This window comes from Parasteatoda tepidariorum, chromosome 4 (genome assembly GCF_982258835.1).
Source record: "Parasteatoda tepidariorum strain Cologne lab strain chromosome 4, Ptep-v5.0, whole genome shotgun sequence".
NCBI classification, from domain to species: domain Eukaryota; kingdom Metazoa; phylum Arthropoda; class Arachnida; order Araneae; family Theridiidae; genus Parasteatoda; species Parasteatoda tepidariorum.
The window spans coordinates 51,269,793-51,288,172 of NC_141758.1; the positions used below are offsets into that span (position 1 = coordinate 51,269,793).

An 18,380-nucleotide genomic window follows, 5' to 3' on the forward strand; every position below is an offset into this window, starting at 1 on the left:
TGAATGTAAGTGATCCCTATTAATTAAAAACGGTTTATAAAGTAAGTAAACAGATTTTCACTTTTAGCAACAGCCATGAATTTTAAATACAAATTTTCAATAAATATTCCATAAAATTACCTTGAGACATTAACACGATTTGTTGAGGTAGGGCATTCTTTTTCAATGAGAGTGGAACATAGCAAATCATAATCTTCACTTGGTTGTTCAGATAGTGAGGTGTCGGCTGTTTCTTTGCCAGAGTCTGTCTTTCTGTCATCCGTGGATCTATCAGTGGATAAGGCTTGATCATCTTTGGATGTGTTCACCTCGCTGCTATCTTCATGGCTTGTTTCAACCAAACGATTAAAGAAGCAGTTGAACTTGTCTTCCAGTTCTTTGCTCTTGAATCTGCCAGGAGTAACATAAATATCACTGAACACTTTTGACACAGAATTTTCACACTTTTTTCATTATTTTGTATAAATTTTGGTTAAAATAAGTGAAAAACATTATATGTAGCTTTTTAATAATTAGTGGTTATGAAATGCAGTCGGACACCAATTTATCGAATTCACAGGGACCGAAAATATTATTCGCTAAATCGGGGATAATTCGTAATATCGGGGGCAAAATAGAAATAGACTAATCTTATGGAAAATTAGAACATCTCTAATGACACGAAATAAATAGAAATCTTACACTTTTTATTCAGGTACTTAAAATACAGCGAATGATTACGCTCTGATTAATTTGAAATTTTAAAGCATTTCGTGAGTTTGTTTATTACCTGCATTTCTTACTTTAAAAAGTTCTTTCTTGACGTCATGAAGAGAAGAAAATACTCCTTCTTAAAACATCGTACTGCATTAGGTAAGTTTTCGCTGTTTCCAAACCTTGCAGAGCATCAGAAATAAGTTACAGTTTTTACTGGAAATTGATTATCATCGACTTCTGTGTCAGAGTCACTATTCATTGATTCCTATAAAACGACTTCATTAACTTCGTAAAACTCGTTAAATAGCGAAATTCGGTAAATAGGGGTTCGTTAAACTGGGGTTCGACTGTACAGAGTGAAACACCGGTTGTCTTTTTCTTCGATAAAGGAAAAATCTTCATGACACCGCTCATTTCCAAAAAATACATTTTTAAATTTACACTTATTTGTAGTTGATTTAAGAGAAACAGTTATTCTTCGTTGAATTTTTTTTAATTAACAAACTCAATTATTGATAAATTTTTAAATCTGAATCAAAAAACAAATTAAAACTTTCTTTTTGGATTTTAAATTTTAGTAAAAATTTTACTCCGATGATCTAACAGATTTTTTTAGTAGCTATTAGACTGTTTTTAATAATTAAAAAATACCAATATATACTTTTGCTTGTAATTAGAGCGTCTGAAAAAAATGTATAAAAGGGTCACCGGTGTCTTATCTGCTCAAAGGGTTAACACGTTCAGCATTATGTTTTTCTTTTACATTATCTTTTTAAACTTCACTAAAAGGAATCTATGTATTTTCTTGACTATTAGATAAACGAGCGAGCACTTTTTTTCCAGTTTGCAGTTTCAGACCCATGTGTCATTGGATACATGTTTTGAAATTTTTTTTTATAATTTTCTGCTTTCTTATGTCATAAAATCCAAGAGGAAAACTTCACAGATTATTCGGAAAGATCTTTTAAGAATTGTTTGCTCGACCCCTCCCCGGGGATTTAATGGTGTAATTTAGATTATTGGATGGTTATTATTGTGGTTAGGAACGTGTGTCAAATGATACAACTGTTTTAAAATCGTAAACACAGAGCCCTCTTTTCAAGGCCCTAGACTTCAAGGGAAATAGATCCCTTGAGAAATTCCATATTAGAGTTTAAGAAATTAAGAAGTTCCATAATAGAGAGTTATAGAATGGACAACTAGTCAAATTTTTATTTTGTGAAGTAGCTAAATTGACTGTTAACTGAGCTTAAGCTAAAACGTAAATAATTTCCTCATAAAAGCCACTTTTTTTTTCTGAACGTAAACAAAAACCAGTTTTGAAGAGTGATAAGGGATTTTCCCTTCCTCATAAATACACAAAACAAAGCTCGTTACATAACAGAACCGATTGAACCTCTTTTCTTGTTTCCGAGATCGCCTTACTTATGATTCAAACATAAACATCAAACCAAAATAGTTAAGAGGCTCCACCCCGTTCACGCGGTGGATAGTCCTGCAAATATTCCATCAAATATCTATCTTATTATCTGTCACACTTTGTATAAGAAAGGCAAATATCTAACCTTAAGGAAGGGAGAGTCTCTCTTCTGCCACAAGTTGAACAAACTCCTTTTTTGGCAGTAGGGACAGGTGGCAATTGATTTTTCCTCATGATTGCCATTTCTGTTGGGCCTCCCCTGTACATCGATGGCCTAGGAGGATGAGAGGCCTCTTCCATTATAGCACCTTGACGACACAACCGCGGCTTCTCACGAAGATTGGCAATGGTAACTCCTCGCGTGAATCTGTTTTGCAATTCACCGTTGGGACCACCTATTGCTTTCCGATAGCTGGTATTCAAAGCAGCACGCTCCTTAATGCTGGAACCAGGCCGAGAACTAGAAGCATCGCTACTTACACTAGACCTAGAGAGCCTAAAATTGGGAAGAAGCATTTAATACAGAACAGAGGCTATACTAAGTTAAGAAACAGAGGCTATACTAAGTAATGAAATAAGCAAGTTTATAAAACCAATTGAACATGTTTCAAGTTAGTTAACCGAAATGGGAATTTGAAATATGGTCTTCGGCAACAGTACAAAAAATTTTAGTTTGTTATAAACAATTTTGTTTAAGTTACTAACAGGTTACTTTATTCAATGGTTAGCGAATTCACTTCTTCTCTTCTTTCTCTCCTGATTCAGTCATTCATTCACGTGCGAAATCAAGAGCCATAGGTCAATTCGGTACCTACACTTCAAGAAGAAGAGGATCACTGATACCCACACCTGTGACCTATGATATCACCTATCATGTTTATAAGCAAAATTAAAGTTGAGTTAAGTTTCTCCATACAAGTTGGAATTTTAATTAACGTGAAGTTAATTAAATAGAGTGCCGTATCGCACATAAAATTTGTTGGAATAAAACTTTTTCACGTCTACGTCATTTACTTAACTTGCATTTATTATTTATTTATGTATTTTATTGTAACCGGATTATATTTTTGTTTTGTGTACCTGGCAACTTCAATGCATAATTAGTTTATGTTCCACGCAGCTTCGTGCCTGTCTTTACGTTAAATAAGAAATATACAGTGAAAGTATTGAAATCTTTGTGAAAGAATCTTGGTAAAAGTATATAGAATGCGTCACTTAAGAGAACCTGATGGGCTTAAGTTACTCGAAATAGAATGGAAAGAACAGTTGTTAAAGTAAACAAATGTCACGTTTCAACAACCAATCGGGATCGAGATACCAACAGTACGTCACGTCAGGTATCCCATTACAATATATTCGTTAGTAAGCTAAATGAAAAGCAAACAAATTATCTGTCTTCATAAAAAAGGAAAAAATAAGACATTTGTTTAATGTTATATGACAGTTGAAAAGTACAAAATAATGCTACATCAAGAATCTTTGTACAAACGATCGCCATAGTAAATGACACTCGTCTAATATTAATAGACCTTGGCTTAAGACCGTGTCTCTCTACAGACTGAAAAAGATTTATAATCTTATGCCAATGAACTTAGAAATAGCTAAAAAATAGCTTCATAAATATTTTAAATAAGTGCCGATTTATGTCGAGAATTATATCATGGTTTACTTTTACCTGAAAGTTGAAGTCGAAGATGAATCTTGCCTGCTGCAAGAATTGCTGGAGTCTTGAGATGATTTCTGCGTGCTTCCTGTCCAAGAATTTCTCCGCGCACCTTTTTCCAGCAATCGAAGAGGAAAATTTCCTTGTCTCCAACTGTCCGAGCGCGAAGAAAAATTGTCACTAGAAATGCTGGAGCCTCTCTTTTGCATGGGATCCGGTCTTCCGCGACGTTGTGCGTACGCAGCCGCTCGAGGATTGGGATATTCATTCATATTGGTTTCTCTTCTAGTAAACTGAAACATTAAATAACGTCTAGCTAAGCTCCTCCAGCGAGCTTCAGTCAAAACAGGAGTTTCAGAGTATTTGGCGGCATAGGAAGCTTTTATGTGAGCACCACACTGACACACTGGTTGACTATCATAAGCTGCTTGGGCGCCACCACTCTTTCTCTCACCAGCTGAATTGGTGTTAGCTGGTGTATGTCTGTTTGAGAAGTTCGAGCTGTGCCTGCATCGGCCTATACCCCTGGTCACCCTAGATTCTTCTATTCGTTTACATATCAAAACACATTCCTTCTTAAACTGTTTCGTGAAAATGGCGTACAAAAATGGATTGGCGCAACTGTTCAAAGGTAAGACAAATATTGTAAACACTTTGGCTTCTTCTAGAGATATAAGATTGGCTCCAAATACTGCAGTCAGTGAAAAGAAAGCAATGGGAGCCCAGCACATAAAGTCTGTTATCACTAATAAGGCCATCCTTTTGGCTATTCTGGTGTCATTGGAGTTCCATGCCTGGGAGCCCCGTATGACCCAATACATTTTGAGGTAGCAGCCCATGAGAGTCAAAAAAGCCACGCCATTAATTAAAATGAGGAACACAACGTAAGAAAGTGACCATGGGTCTTCGGTTTCGAATGGAAGGCATACAGCAAATTTGCGATAATCACTAATTCCAAATAAGGGAAGAATAGCCATCAGTAGTGCGAAGGTCCAGCCTGCGCTCATGATGTAACCAGCATGTTTTAGCGACAATCTTTTGTTTAAGTGCATTGCGTGAGTGATTGCATAGTTCCTTTCCAATGTTATGACAGCTAAAGTATACACAGATAGTTCACTGCTTAGAACTCCAAGAAATCCAGCAATTTGGCAACCGGAGGACATCTGCCATTGGATGGCATACACCTTAAACCAAGATATAACATGTCATGTACTTTTATGAAAAAAAAAAAATGGAAATACAAGATTTTTATACAGATGTTTTACAGAAGTGTCACATTTAATATAAATTTATATTAAACAACGTAATATTCAGCATCAATTTACATCGTAAAGCAATACCAAAAACCAATTTAAGTAAAAACGAATAATAATAGATTTTTTTTAATAACTAAATTTGTGCTAGCAATTAAAAGTTTATATCTATTTTTACCACCGAGTCGACTTCATTGAAAAGTAATCTGAAACCGTATAATGCATAGCTGTGAGAACGAGAGAGAGATACAAGATTTTTAAATGTAACTAGATCAACCAAAAACACAATCACTTCAACTTTATAATTAAATTTTAATTAACGTTTAGACTAAGACACTAATTTAATTGAATTTAAAATTAAATTATTTGAAATGCCCTTACCCTAAATTCTCCAAGAGTAGAGGCATCTACCACAGCCAATATGCCTAAATAGATTCCCATGAAGAAGTCTGCCATAGCTAAATTACAGACCAAGAAGCGCGGGACATCTATTTTACTCCGGCCAAACAGCAGAACAACAACTACAACTCCGTTGCCTAACATGGCCAGTAGGAAAACAACCCATACTCCGCATCTTAAGCTCCACCATCCAAATAGATCTTCGCAAGGCATAAAAGGACCTACAAAATAGAGCAATACATTATTTGCTAAGTAAAATAAGCAAATTATACATTCGTGATTGATTTTTTAAGCAAACAATTTAGGCAAAAATCTAAAAAAATTGTATGCAAAATGCCAGACAAAACTTTTAGATCGTTAAATAAAAATTTTGAGTTGGTCTTAATATGAAACAAAACTTCTAGATCGTTTAAAAAATGAAAAAAAATTAGGAGTTTGTATTAACGTGAAATAAAGCTTTTAGATTATTAACAAAAAAAATTAAGAGTTGTTTCATATAAAACAAAACTTCTAGACCGTAAGAAACTATAAATTATGTCTGGTTAGTAAATGATTGATGACAGACAATCTATAATCATCTGACTTTGGATCATTCAATAAAAAAATAGGAGTTTGTATTAACATGAAACAAAACTTCTAGATCGTTAAATAAAAAAATAAAAAATTGGCGTTTGTATTAATATGAAACAAAACTTCTAGATCGTTAAATAAATAAAAAAAATTAGGAGTTTGTATTAATATAAAATAAAACTTCTAGATCGTTAAATAAAAAAAAAATTTGGAGTTTGTATTAACATGAAATAAAACTTCTAGAACATTAACTAAAAAAATAAAAAAATTAAAGTTGTATTAATAAAAAACTAAACTTATAGATCGCAAGTAACTATAAATTATGTCTGGTTAGTAAATAACTGATAACAGACAATCTATAATCATCTAAATATCTAGACCATCAAATAAGAAGTAAAAAATAGGAGTTGTCTTAATATGAAACAAAACTTCTAGATCGCTAAATAAATAAATAAAAAATTAGGAGCTTGAATTAACTTGAAATAAAAATTCTAGATCACTAACTAAAAAAATTAAGAGTTGTTTCATATAAAACAAAACTCATAGATCGTAAGAAATTATAAATTATGTCTGGTTAGCAAATGACTGATGACAGATAATCTATAATCATTTGATTATCTAGATCGTTAAATTAGGAAAAGAATAGGAGTTTGTATTAACATGAAACAAAACTTCTAGATCTTTAAATTAAAAAAAAATTATTAGAGTTTTTTATTAATATGAAACAAAACTTCTATATCGTTAAATAAATAAAAAAAATTAGGAGTTTGTATTAATATAAAACAAAACTTCTAGATCATAAGAAACTAGAAACTATGTCTGGTTACTGAATGACTGATGACAAACAATTTATAATCATCTGAATATAATCTTAAAAATGTGTTTATCCCCTAGATGATTGAGATATTTAAAAAAAAAAATTGATCTGCATAATTTGAGGGTGCACTTCATTTACAATACATTCATCCTGCGTTGTTAATGAGCTAAGGATATTTGAAGATTAAAATGAATATTGAGTTCAATAATGCAAAAACCTGACACGCACAGCCAGATTAAAAGGGGGACAACTAGGGTTGTAGTCTCAGGACCTATATTTTAAAGGCCCTCTTAAAGTGATCTGTAAATTTATTATAGTTATTATTATTATATTCATTATATTATATATTTATTATATTATATAATAATTATATAATATTATATTATATTTAATATATTTATGATATTATATTTATTATAGAAGTTAAAATAGATTTTTTGCAATTTTCTAAAATTTTATTAGGTATTATCAATCATAATTTGAACAATCTTCTTTAGAATCCTTAAAAAAATTTTATAATTTTTTAATGTAAAATTCGGGAAATAGGAAAAAAAATTATGGGATAAAAATTATATTTGATCGTCCTTTTGGTCTTCACCCAATTTCCTAAATCTATCTATTATCTTCTTTTTCTTTAGGTTACAAGTGCGTGGTTTGTCTAAATAATTTTCTGTGAATATCTACAAAACACTGACATTTTCCTCTGGCCAATGGTTGGAAAAAATATAACAAATTTAGTAAAAATGGAAAATTCTAATTTGCTTCTCTAGAATTTAAAAAATATGTGTTTGATAGTTCTTACTGTTATTATAGGTTTATAATTTTACACTAGATATTTTTGTTAGTGAATGTTAAATACTTAATATAATGTTTTTTAAAAGAATTTAAAATCTCAAAAAGCTTTTTTTTGGTTAAATTTTTATGAAACAATCAAGCCTGACACCTGAATTTATCAGATGCTGAATTGCTTAACAACGGGTTTCAACAGGTTTTTGATAATTTGGTATAGGTAGGGCTCTAAGCTACGCATTAGCCCCATGGTCCCATCATACTTTAATCTGACCCTGCTGACACAGTAATACTGAGCCAAAGGCAAACAACATTGCTTATTTTAAAAAACAAGATCAAACCGTGTTCTAAACTAAGCCTGTTACACAAATCAAATATAAAGGCGGCAGGTAGTAAATAAAAAATCAATGGAAGAAAATCACTAGATAATCTCGGTTGTTGCATAACCTGTATTTACCTAAATGAGAAAAATATCACTTGACGGTTATCAAAAGGTACCGATAATTCAGACGTAACGTAAATGATACGTTCATTTTTATAGTTTATGAATCTCTTGCTAAATATGTTCATACATAATTCTAATAATTTAATGTGAAATTATTTACTTTGTTCACTTAACTCAAAGGATACTTATTTTAAGCTATAGTGTGGCATGATATGGTTCCCACTCATTTTCGAGAAAAAAATTCCCCGACTTTTTCAGGTATATCAGAAAAATTTCAGTGAAAATCAAAACCATATTTTATCCATACCATGCAAATTTTTCCTCAGACAACTTTGATTTTTTACTTCTAATGTCTAATACTAGATTTTGTGAAATGTGAAATTTTTACAATAAATAATTGTTACAGATATATTTCACTCGAATCTCAATAACTGATTACTGTTACTGACACTTCTGAGACTGGTTATTTTTAAGATATAATGTAGTTTTCCAGCTTTTTTTTCTTAAATTCCTATTTTCCGTGCTTTTTATAGGCAAAATTAAATTTCAAGACAATTCCAGGTTTTTCCTGCTGTTCCTGACCGTGCATGATGAAATCTGATTGGAAATGTTACCTGGTTCGGGTAAGCACTGAACAGGTTGTTTGTCATGACCAGCATTATCGGGACCTTGGCTAATCTTGTAATCTTGGAAGTACTCTTCTGCAAACTGCGCTAAATTATCAGGAATTGTATAATCTCGACCAAAGGTTTTCCATAATTGACTAGCGAATTCCTCGAACTTGGAGGAAAAATTTTCTATGGGAAGAGAGAAAAAGAAATAATACAATTAAGCAATTAAATATTTTAAACACCATTGAGTTTATTGATAATGAGCTCTCATTGACTATCAAAACCATAAAGATTGCAAGAGAGATAACAATTTTACTCGCTTAATTTCTTACATAAAATACTAGGTTTAAGCAAAGTTGTAAGATAAAAAAAATTATTAATTAAATGAAAAAACAATTTCAAAATGGCGTATAAATCTGAAAACGCTTGCAGTAATGAAGAAAAAAAAGTTTTTTGTTGTTGATCAAAACTGATGCACAGTGCGCAGAGTCAAAAACGAACCACCCTGAATATCAATTTTAAAGTTTTGAGATTGTGACATCAAATATGTTAATTAATCAATCAATACTGACGATATTTTAAGTTACGAAATAAATACAAAAATGTACTTCCCTGAATAAACATACCTTTTTTTCGTCAGATTCGGATTTTCTATTCCCAAAATATAGGGTTAAGCCGCAATCTGGAAAATATGATCTTCATACTCTGGTCAGGAGAACGGTCCAAAGTTTGAACCCCTTAATGTTAATTTTATATTTTACGTATTGCGCCATATCTCGAGAACTTTTAAAGCGAATTGAATAATTTTGCATACAACTATAAAATTAGTTCATCCAAAGATAATTTCATGCAAAATATAACTTTTGGCAAATATTTATTATTTTTTATTTTATTTAATAATAGTCGAAAAAAATTTGAATTTTAAGGTATGAAATGTTTTACATCATTTTAAAGGATGTAATTTTATATGGAAAAATACAGAATTTGAGTGAAATAGGTTGAATATTTCTCGAGAAATCGAATTTTAAAAACATGGCATCCTGAAAAAATTCAATTTCTCATGAACTATTCGACCGATTTAGCTCAATTTTCGTTATTTTTCCATTTAAAACTACATTCTTTAAAATGATGCAAAAAGTTGTATACCTTACAGTTCAAAGTTTTTTCGACCATTATTAAATAAAATAATAAATTTTACTATTTACATAATATAACTTATACAATTATATTTTTCATGGAATTATCTTTAGATAAACGAATTTTATAATTGTGTGCAAAAATGTTTCAATTCGCTTAAAAAGTTCGAGATATGGCGAAATATGCAAGAAAAAAAATTACATTAAAGGGTCCAAACTTGACAAAACTATGGGGACCTTATTACCCAGTTAAAAGTTATTCAGGGTGGTCTGTTTTTTATTTTGCGTACTCTACCATAGAGAACAAGTAAATATATAATAAAAAGTCATTTATTAAAACTAATGATAGACGTACCAATATAGCTCAACATTTGTCGTCACAGAATTGATAAATAATGGTCATAACAATTTATCACGAGCAACTGAATAGTCATTCCTTTATGTTATTATTTCCTTTATGATCGCTTTACTAAAAAAAATTACTTTTATTCTAAATAATATTATTTACAATTAAAGTAATATGTATTTCATAAATCAGGCTTTATTGCTTGGAAACAAATGTTAAAAAAGTTCATTCTTTTTTCAAGCAATATTTTTAGCATTTTAATACTCAATTAAGATTTGGGAATATGACATGATTTAGAAATGGCTACAAAGATTTTATTTTATTTCGAGAAACATAAATTTTAATAAAAATCTTAGCCTATATTTAATATTTTTTAATATTTATGATCGGAGGACAGACAGTCATTGAAATCTACAATTGAGCAGCTAGTCCCATAAAAATGTGAGCTTTTCAGTAATATTTTCAGTTCGATATGTAAGAAAGAATACATTTGTCTATTGGCATTACTTGTATAAATGCTTCTTTACTATTCGTAATGTTTATAATAAAAAGCAGAAACAGGCATTAGCCTTAGAAAAGTTTTTGACTAGGAAATTATATAATTTTTTGACAGGAAAACTTTTTTTTTTTTTTTACTGGAATATATATTGCATTTTTAGCTGACTAGAAAAATATTAAAAGCAATAAAAAATATTGTACGTGCCACATGAATGTCATTAGTTGTGCCAATGAAGCTAAATGGCTTGAAAAAATGTAATATTTAGTTATGATAAAATTATTGACGTAATGAATTTATCTTATTTGTTCCGTCGCTTTTCCACTATAAATTTGGATTTTCTTAATCTAAATTAAATATCTGTTGTAAAGAAGAGATTACATATTTAGTTAGAGTTCTCTACGATTTTCTAAAAAAGTTCTATTAGAAATTCTTATAACGGATAGAGTGAAATATAGCGCGGCACTATTCGAAAAACACTAACAAGCAAACTTTTATATACTAGTTGATAATTTTCTCGCAAATCCTCAACTTTTTTATAGTCATCAGACGAGATCTGCTCAAATACCTCACATAAATTATCACGTGATTTCCCCCTCTCCCAAATTTACAATAAAAAATTTTGTAAAAAATAAATTACATGATATTTTTAATGGAAATCTCTTTTCACCTTTTAACGAGCTACAAATTTAATTTTATTTTTCGCCAAACTTTCAACAAAAAAAAAAAACAGATTTTTAAAATATTTTATATATATAATTTTTAATAATTAAAAATGGTAGAAAATTACACCACTTGACTTGAATGGAAACTATCTTTCTTATCCTAGTGTTGTTGCTCATGTAAGGAAATCACACCTCTTTAATTTTTGTTTTTTGGTATCCTCATGAATCATTCATGAAAAAAAAATCAAAAGTTCGAAGTAGATAAACAAAAATAATAAACAATAAGAAATTAGTTCTTTAGAATAAATAGAAAATTTGTAATGTTATTGCTTGCTATTTTTATTTAAATTATTTTTCATTAAACTTAAATGCTCTTGAGTCAAGATCTAAAATACGGTGCTTAACAAGCAATATTTAAATGAATTAAAAAATACTTATTTCTCAGTTTATTAAATATAGCTGAAATTGCATTGAATGTAACAGTAAAAAAGTAAAATTTATTTATCATTGTTTTAAAAATTGCTGTAATTACATGGAATGTAATAGTTATAAATGCAACATTTATTTATAAATTTATTAAATATAGTTAGGATTGCATTGAATGTAACAGTAATAAATGAAACAGTAATTAATATAACATTAATTTAATAGTTTATTAAATATAGCTTGGATGATATTGAAAGTAACAGTAAAAAATTTAACATTTATTTATCAGTTTATTAAAGTTATAGCTGGGATATTGAAAGTAACAGTAATAAATATAACATTTATTTATCAGTTTATTAAATATAGCTGGGATATTGAAAGTAACAGTAATAAATGTAACATTTATAGTTAATAATATATGCAAACATTTATTTATCAGTTTATTAAATATAGCTGGGATTACATTGAATTAAGCAGTAAATAAATGCAACATTTATGTATCAGTTTATTAAATATACTGAACCTAATGCTACTTTGTAAAAAACAAATTACAGGAAACACGAAAAAAAATTCGTTTTGTCACAATTTTATTTCGTAATTTAGAAATGCAAATTATTTTCTTTAAAAAATTTTAAATACTGCATCATACTCTAAAGCTGCAATGAAATGTATTCTCTGGAAATTTATATTGCCTATTTACTTTCAGAATATAAATTGAATAAATATTTCATCTCCATTAGGAATTATTGGCAAATATTTCATTTCGAGCGATAACATAAATCATCAAGCTATTTGACGTCTAGGAAAATGTATTGCTTGAGTGATTTGCTTTTTGTCCCATTCTCAATTAATTTACTTAAATATTTAAAACTGACACAGTTAGATTCGCATTTTCAATCTAGCAATAAAAATTGCATATTCATAATAAAATTAAGTATAAGATCAAAAAATTTACATTGTATTTCTTAAATGATCCGTTCTTTTTATAATTTGAGATAAATAAGTTTTGACACGTTTTAAATTTCTAAGCTGAAATTAATTAACTTGGAATTTTAACTATTGTACCTTTAGAATTAAAGCAAGAATCGTACTTTTTTTTAACGATTTAATCATTGTGTATTGGATATCAAAGCTAAGCTTTTTTTCTTCTTTTTAGCTGTTGCAGTGTCATCGTCTTTGTAACATTAGAACTTAGAATTTTTTAATACTTGACAAGACAATACTTCAATCACTAAGTTTTTTCTTTTAAATCTTAATTTAGGAGCAAATTCGCTAATGTACAATGAAACAAAAACTGTTCCTTTAAAAATTTTCATTTTGTTTCTAATTTCTACCTTAATTATAATTGATGTTAGGTTGCAAGACATTTTATTACATCATACAATGCAAGTAAAAACCAATCAAAATGCACACCAACTGCTACCTATTAGAAGAACCGGAAAGTAATGTCGTTTCGGTGCGTTTGATATTTGCTATCAAGATTTTATTTTTAACCTATAATGTATTCCCCCTCGTTAACAACAACCTTTCAATGCCGGATCGAAAATGAATCGAAAAAAAAAACAATTAATTGGTCTTTAAGACTAACGAATATTTAATACACCGAAACGACATTCCTTTCCGGTCCCCTTAATACATTATATTTTTGGAACGAAATATATTTACAGCGAGATAAACGTTCGAAGGTTGGCGCAAAAAAATTAAAATTGCTTCAAAATATATTAAAATGAGCAGTTTTTTAGAAGAGATTAGCACAAGAAATTTTGCGGTGTTGCTAGAAAATAATTTTTGTTCAAATTTTATTATTTGGTATAAAATTTTACCACATTTACCAATTTTATCACCCATCAGAAAACCATGTTTTATTGTTCCATTCGAAAACATCATTATCAAAGTGGTAAAAATTATCTTGCTTTTTGGTGTTCCCATAGAGACAGAAACACGGTAAATTTTACCATATTTTGATACTTTTTACTATACATTTTTTCTCTGAGTATTGTAAAGTAGCTAATGCAGTAAAAAAAGGAAAATAATGACTTCTCGGACACTGGGAAGAGGAAAATTCCTTATAGGACATAGAAAATGAAATATAAAATTCTATTAGTTAAATTCTATTTTTTTTTTAAATATTCATTAGCGTATTTAGTGTCAAAGTATTCTAAATTTAATTCCTTTTAACCTCATTCCATAGTTTAAGAGAACACCATACCACGGAGGAAAATTTTCGCGGCATATTCTGTTTTTTCTTCATTACTAATTTAAAATTTCAAGTGCAGAAAAAGTGAGCTTACAAGGGAAACTAGGGAAGTGTGACTCGCCAATTTTGAAATAAACTAGTGGGATGTATGCCTTATGAGGAATAATTTTAGGGGGCAACATTCGCTTCGGCCCATAGAAGGTCCTGTGAGAGATAAAAATAATTCAATATATAGAAAAATCGGTATTTTATTACTTCAATGCAGACTATTAGTTAGTGTAATTGTCTCATAATCCAATTAATTAATTTGCTAATTAATAAATTAATCAGAAAATTAAGTATTAATTAATTAATTTTTGATTAATTATTTATTAATTAATTGATTTGCAATTACATACTCCAATTAATTTGGAAAGTTTCTTGAAAAAAATTTTTTTAAAAATTTGCTGTCAAATTTTTTTTTTTAAATTAGCCTAACAGGTTTTTCTGAAAAACTACAGATATATAAAATTTTCGAAATCAATTTTGACAATAAATATGCATTATACAGTACGTGAAAGTACCACAAGATTAATTGGAATATGAAACAATTACACTAACTAATAGTCTGCATTGAAGTAATAAAATACCGATTTTTCTATAAATTGAATTATTTTTTATCTCTCACAGGACCTTCCAAGGGCGGAAGCGAATGTTGCCCCCTAAAATTATTCCTCATAAGGCATACATCTCACTAGTTTATTTCAAAATTGGCGAGTCACACTTCCCTAATTTCCCTTGTTAGACAAATCTAGAGTAAGCCATGAAGTTTCAAATACTGAAAAGAAAATATTAAAATATACAAATGAAAATAAATTACGAGATGATAACTAAAGTTCATGCAACGGAGAAGCTCTCTTCTAATAATTTGTTTGCATTTTAATATTTTGAAGTATTTTTTTCAGCAACTTAAGCTTCATGACAGACTCCTGGTTTGCTCGAACTTACTTTTAAAATAGTAATGAAGGAGAAAGAGAATTTGAGGACGAAAATTTTCTTCCCCGTAAGGCGTCCTCTTAAGAAACGCAGTTTCATACTGTGGTGTAACAACCACTATAAATATTAAATACCAATTCACTAGTATATATGACATCTTAACTTTACTCTATCTAGAGGTGCCTTTTCAAAGATGAAGGTTGACATGGTCGATACCACAATAAGTTGGTAATTTGGTTGGTAGTTGACTGAAAATATTCTTGAGCATTTTATTCAACCAGCTATTAGCACGGGAATGAATATCCACTTACCGTATCCAGGCCAGACGTCGGTAATGTTGGTGCTCCAGGCATCCATATCGACATCTTCTCTGGTCAACCATACAATTGTTTCTTTCAATGTAGCGGGCAGAGGAAGCCTTCTTGCAAGGGGTCGGAATATGCAGCAATGGTAAGCGTAAGACAAAGCGAGGGTGTGGACTTTTGGGAAGTGTTCTGGAAGTGGAAATTCGCGAAGATTCCTGTTGTTGAACGTCTTCAGTTGCCTCAGATTCTGCAAACCCTCAGTGGGCAATACAGAGAACTTATTCTCACCTAAATTTCTGCGGAAAGATTAAAGATATAATGAATCAGAATTGTGGAAATAACAAAAGGTTAAATTGTTTGACGTAATTGCATATCATTTTCATAGTCTTTGAATTGCACTATGTAACAAATGTTAGATCAAATTGCATTAAAAAGTACTAAGACTCACTGAGCCAGTAATTTTTACCGTATATTTAATTTTTTTCCGGGACACGTTACAAAACATCTAATACACCGTAATTTTTAAAGTAATAATTACAGTAAAATCAAGGAATTACTGTAGTTAAATAAATATTATTATAAAATATACGGTATAATATTTCACGGTGGAAATGGATTTAACGCAAAAATTGATTTTACGGATGATGCACCCAAAGTACTCATACTTCATACCGCAATTTGTTCCCGAATATTTCACAGTGTAGTTCATATCTAAAATTAAATAAAAGAGTTTGTTCAACAATTAATTTCATTGGTTGTTATTAGTACTTACATTAAATACGTTATCCAATATATTTTAATGCCAAAAGATTTTCCTGATAAAAGTTTACAAAAATATTCAATGTGAAAAAATTCTAATTTAAATTGCTTTTAAAATGGATAAATCTTCTTCTTCTTTTTTTTTTTTAACCTGTTTTGCTTGGGTCAAACTAAAATAAAACCAAACAGTATTTTGCTGTTTAGAATTTTCATTGCATACAATTTCTTTGTAAGTATTCGAACTCAACTTTTTATTGGAGATTTTGTTTTCTTGTTTTACACAAATCAAGAAAAAATTATTTAGCCACAAAATTAAGAAAAAAATGGTATCGACTGTTAGCCTGTTATTAATCTACCTCCACGTGGCAATGGCTCGAAAACAGTTTGCTCAATCACAAATTAGAAACAAAAACCAAAATAAAAACGGTAGTTAACAGAAAAGAAGCAATGAGTGATATTGTGTTAGAAAATTATCTAATCAAAAAAGAATCTAGGAGAATTCACCAAAAATTGATCATGAACTTCTTGCTCAGATCTCACTTTAAACCTTTTTAATACTAATATAATGCTCAAAAAATATTTTATGTAATATTTACTCAAACCATGATGTAAAATATTCAAAGGTATCAGAAAATTACAAAAAATCTCATTTGTAAAAAATATTTTCGTGTCTTACAAGTTGTCTCTAAAAATTTACAATATTCTAGAATTATTTATGACTAACCGGAAAAAAAACGTCTAAGAATATTTTTATTAAAATCAAGCATTTGTCAAAAATTAAAAAAAAGGAAACAAATGTACTTTAAAATTGCTAAAAAAATTATTTTTTCTTTCGACATTTTATAAAAACAATGCGAAAACATTTAGATTAAGTAAACTAAAAATACTTACAGGTCTCTTAACTTTGATAAGTTCATGAATGCGTTTTCATGTATGTTTTCAATTTGATTGTGCATCATATCTCTATAATAAAGTAAAGTAAAATGTAATCACTGAACTTAAATAAGAAATATACAATGAATATTTCAGAGACAATAATACAATACATAATAAATCAATAAAATTACGAAAAATAAATTGACGCCCACCGAACTAACATAACGCTGCGTATGCAAAGTATTTTGTAAAATATTTATTTAGCATTCATTCATATATAATAGATATTATTTTTTCTTAAAATGAGTAGTGACCAACAGATAGCCAACATTTTACCAACAGATTAGTGGAAGGGCGGAGAAATTTTTAACTATCTTCATTTAGAGACATGCACAATTATCTTCAGCCGATGCAATGGGCAAAAATTGTGAAAAATGCAAAATTATCTTCTGCCGATGCAATGGGCAAAAATTGTGAAAAATGTAAAATTATCTTCTGCCGATGAAATGGCAAAAATTGTGAAAAATGCAAAATTATCTTCTGCCGATGAAATGGGAAAAAATTGTGAAAAATGCAAAATTTTCTTCTGCCGATGCAATGGGCAAAAATTGTGTAAAATGCAAAATTATCTTCTGTCGATGCAATGGGCAAAAATTGTGTAAAATGCAAAATTATCTACTGCCGATGCTATGGGCAAAAATAGTAAAAAATACAAAATTGTCTTCTGCTGATGCAATGGACAAAAATTGTGAAAAATGCAAAATTATCTTCTGCCGATGAAATGGGCAAAAATTGTGAAAAATGCAAAATTATCTTCTGTCGATGCAATGGGCAAAAATTGTGTAAAATGCAAAATTATCTACTGCCGATGCTATGGGCAAAAATAGTAAAAAATACAAAATTGTTTTCTGCTGATGCAATGGACAAAAATTGTGAAAAATGCAAAATTATCTTCTGCCGATGAAATGGGCAAAAATTGTGAAAAATGCAAAATTTTCTTCTGCCGATGCAATGGGCAAAAATTTTGAAAAATGCAAAATTATCTTCTGTCGATGCAATAGGCGAAAATTGTGAAAAATGCAAAATTATCTTCTGCCGATGAAATGGGCAAAAATTTTGAAAAATGCAAAATTATCTTCTGTCGATGCAAAAGACAAAAATTGTGAAAAATACAAAATTATCTTCTGCTGATGCAATGGACAAAAATTTTGAAAAATGCAAAATTATCTTCTGCCGATGAAATGGGCAAAAATTGTGAAAAATGCTTAAAATTTTAAATATATACACAGACAGAACTTGCTGATCGGCTTGCAAAAGCACTGAAAAATTAATATTTCTTAACAAGAATATCTGTATAAAATTTTCGAATTATAACTTAATACCTTTCGCCGACTAAATAGCCTCAACTTAGGATTGGCCGGTTGAAACGACGGAATTGAATCTCCTGAATTGATATCCTCTGTCGCCCTAATGAATCAATCCAAAAACAGTATTAAGGAGAGAGGTCTCCTATTGCTCATCATATAAACTCAAAAC

At 29.8% G+C, this 18,380-nt stretch overlaps 1 protein-coding gene across 1 annotated transcript in view; it reads right to left on the reverse strand.

The window, feature by feature from the left end:
• LOC107438967 (uncharacterized) overlaps positions 1–18,380 on the reverse strand; it is a 191,531-nt gene that overhangs the window by 4,437 nt on the left and 168,714 nt on the right. Inside the window, exons 13-19 of the mRNA XM_016051395.4 lie at positions 16,860–16,931; positions 15,216–15,505; positions 8,667–8,849; positions 5,414–5,652; positions 3,792–4,963; positions 2,262–2,612; positions 121–390 (exon numbers count right to left, since the gene is read on the reverse strand). Coding sequence (XP_015906881.1) covers positions 121–390; positions 2,262–2,612; positions 3,792–4,963; positions 5,414–5,652; positions 8,667–8,849; positions 15,216–15,505; positions 16,860–16,931 — 2,577 coding nt within the window. The remainder of the gene's footprint in view (positions 1–120; positions 391–2,261; positions 2,613–3,791; positions 4,964–5,413; positions 5,653–8,666; positions 8,850–15,215; positions 15,506–16,859; positions 16,932–18,380) is intronic.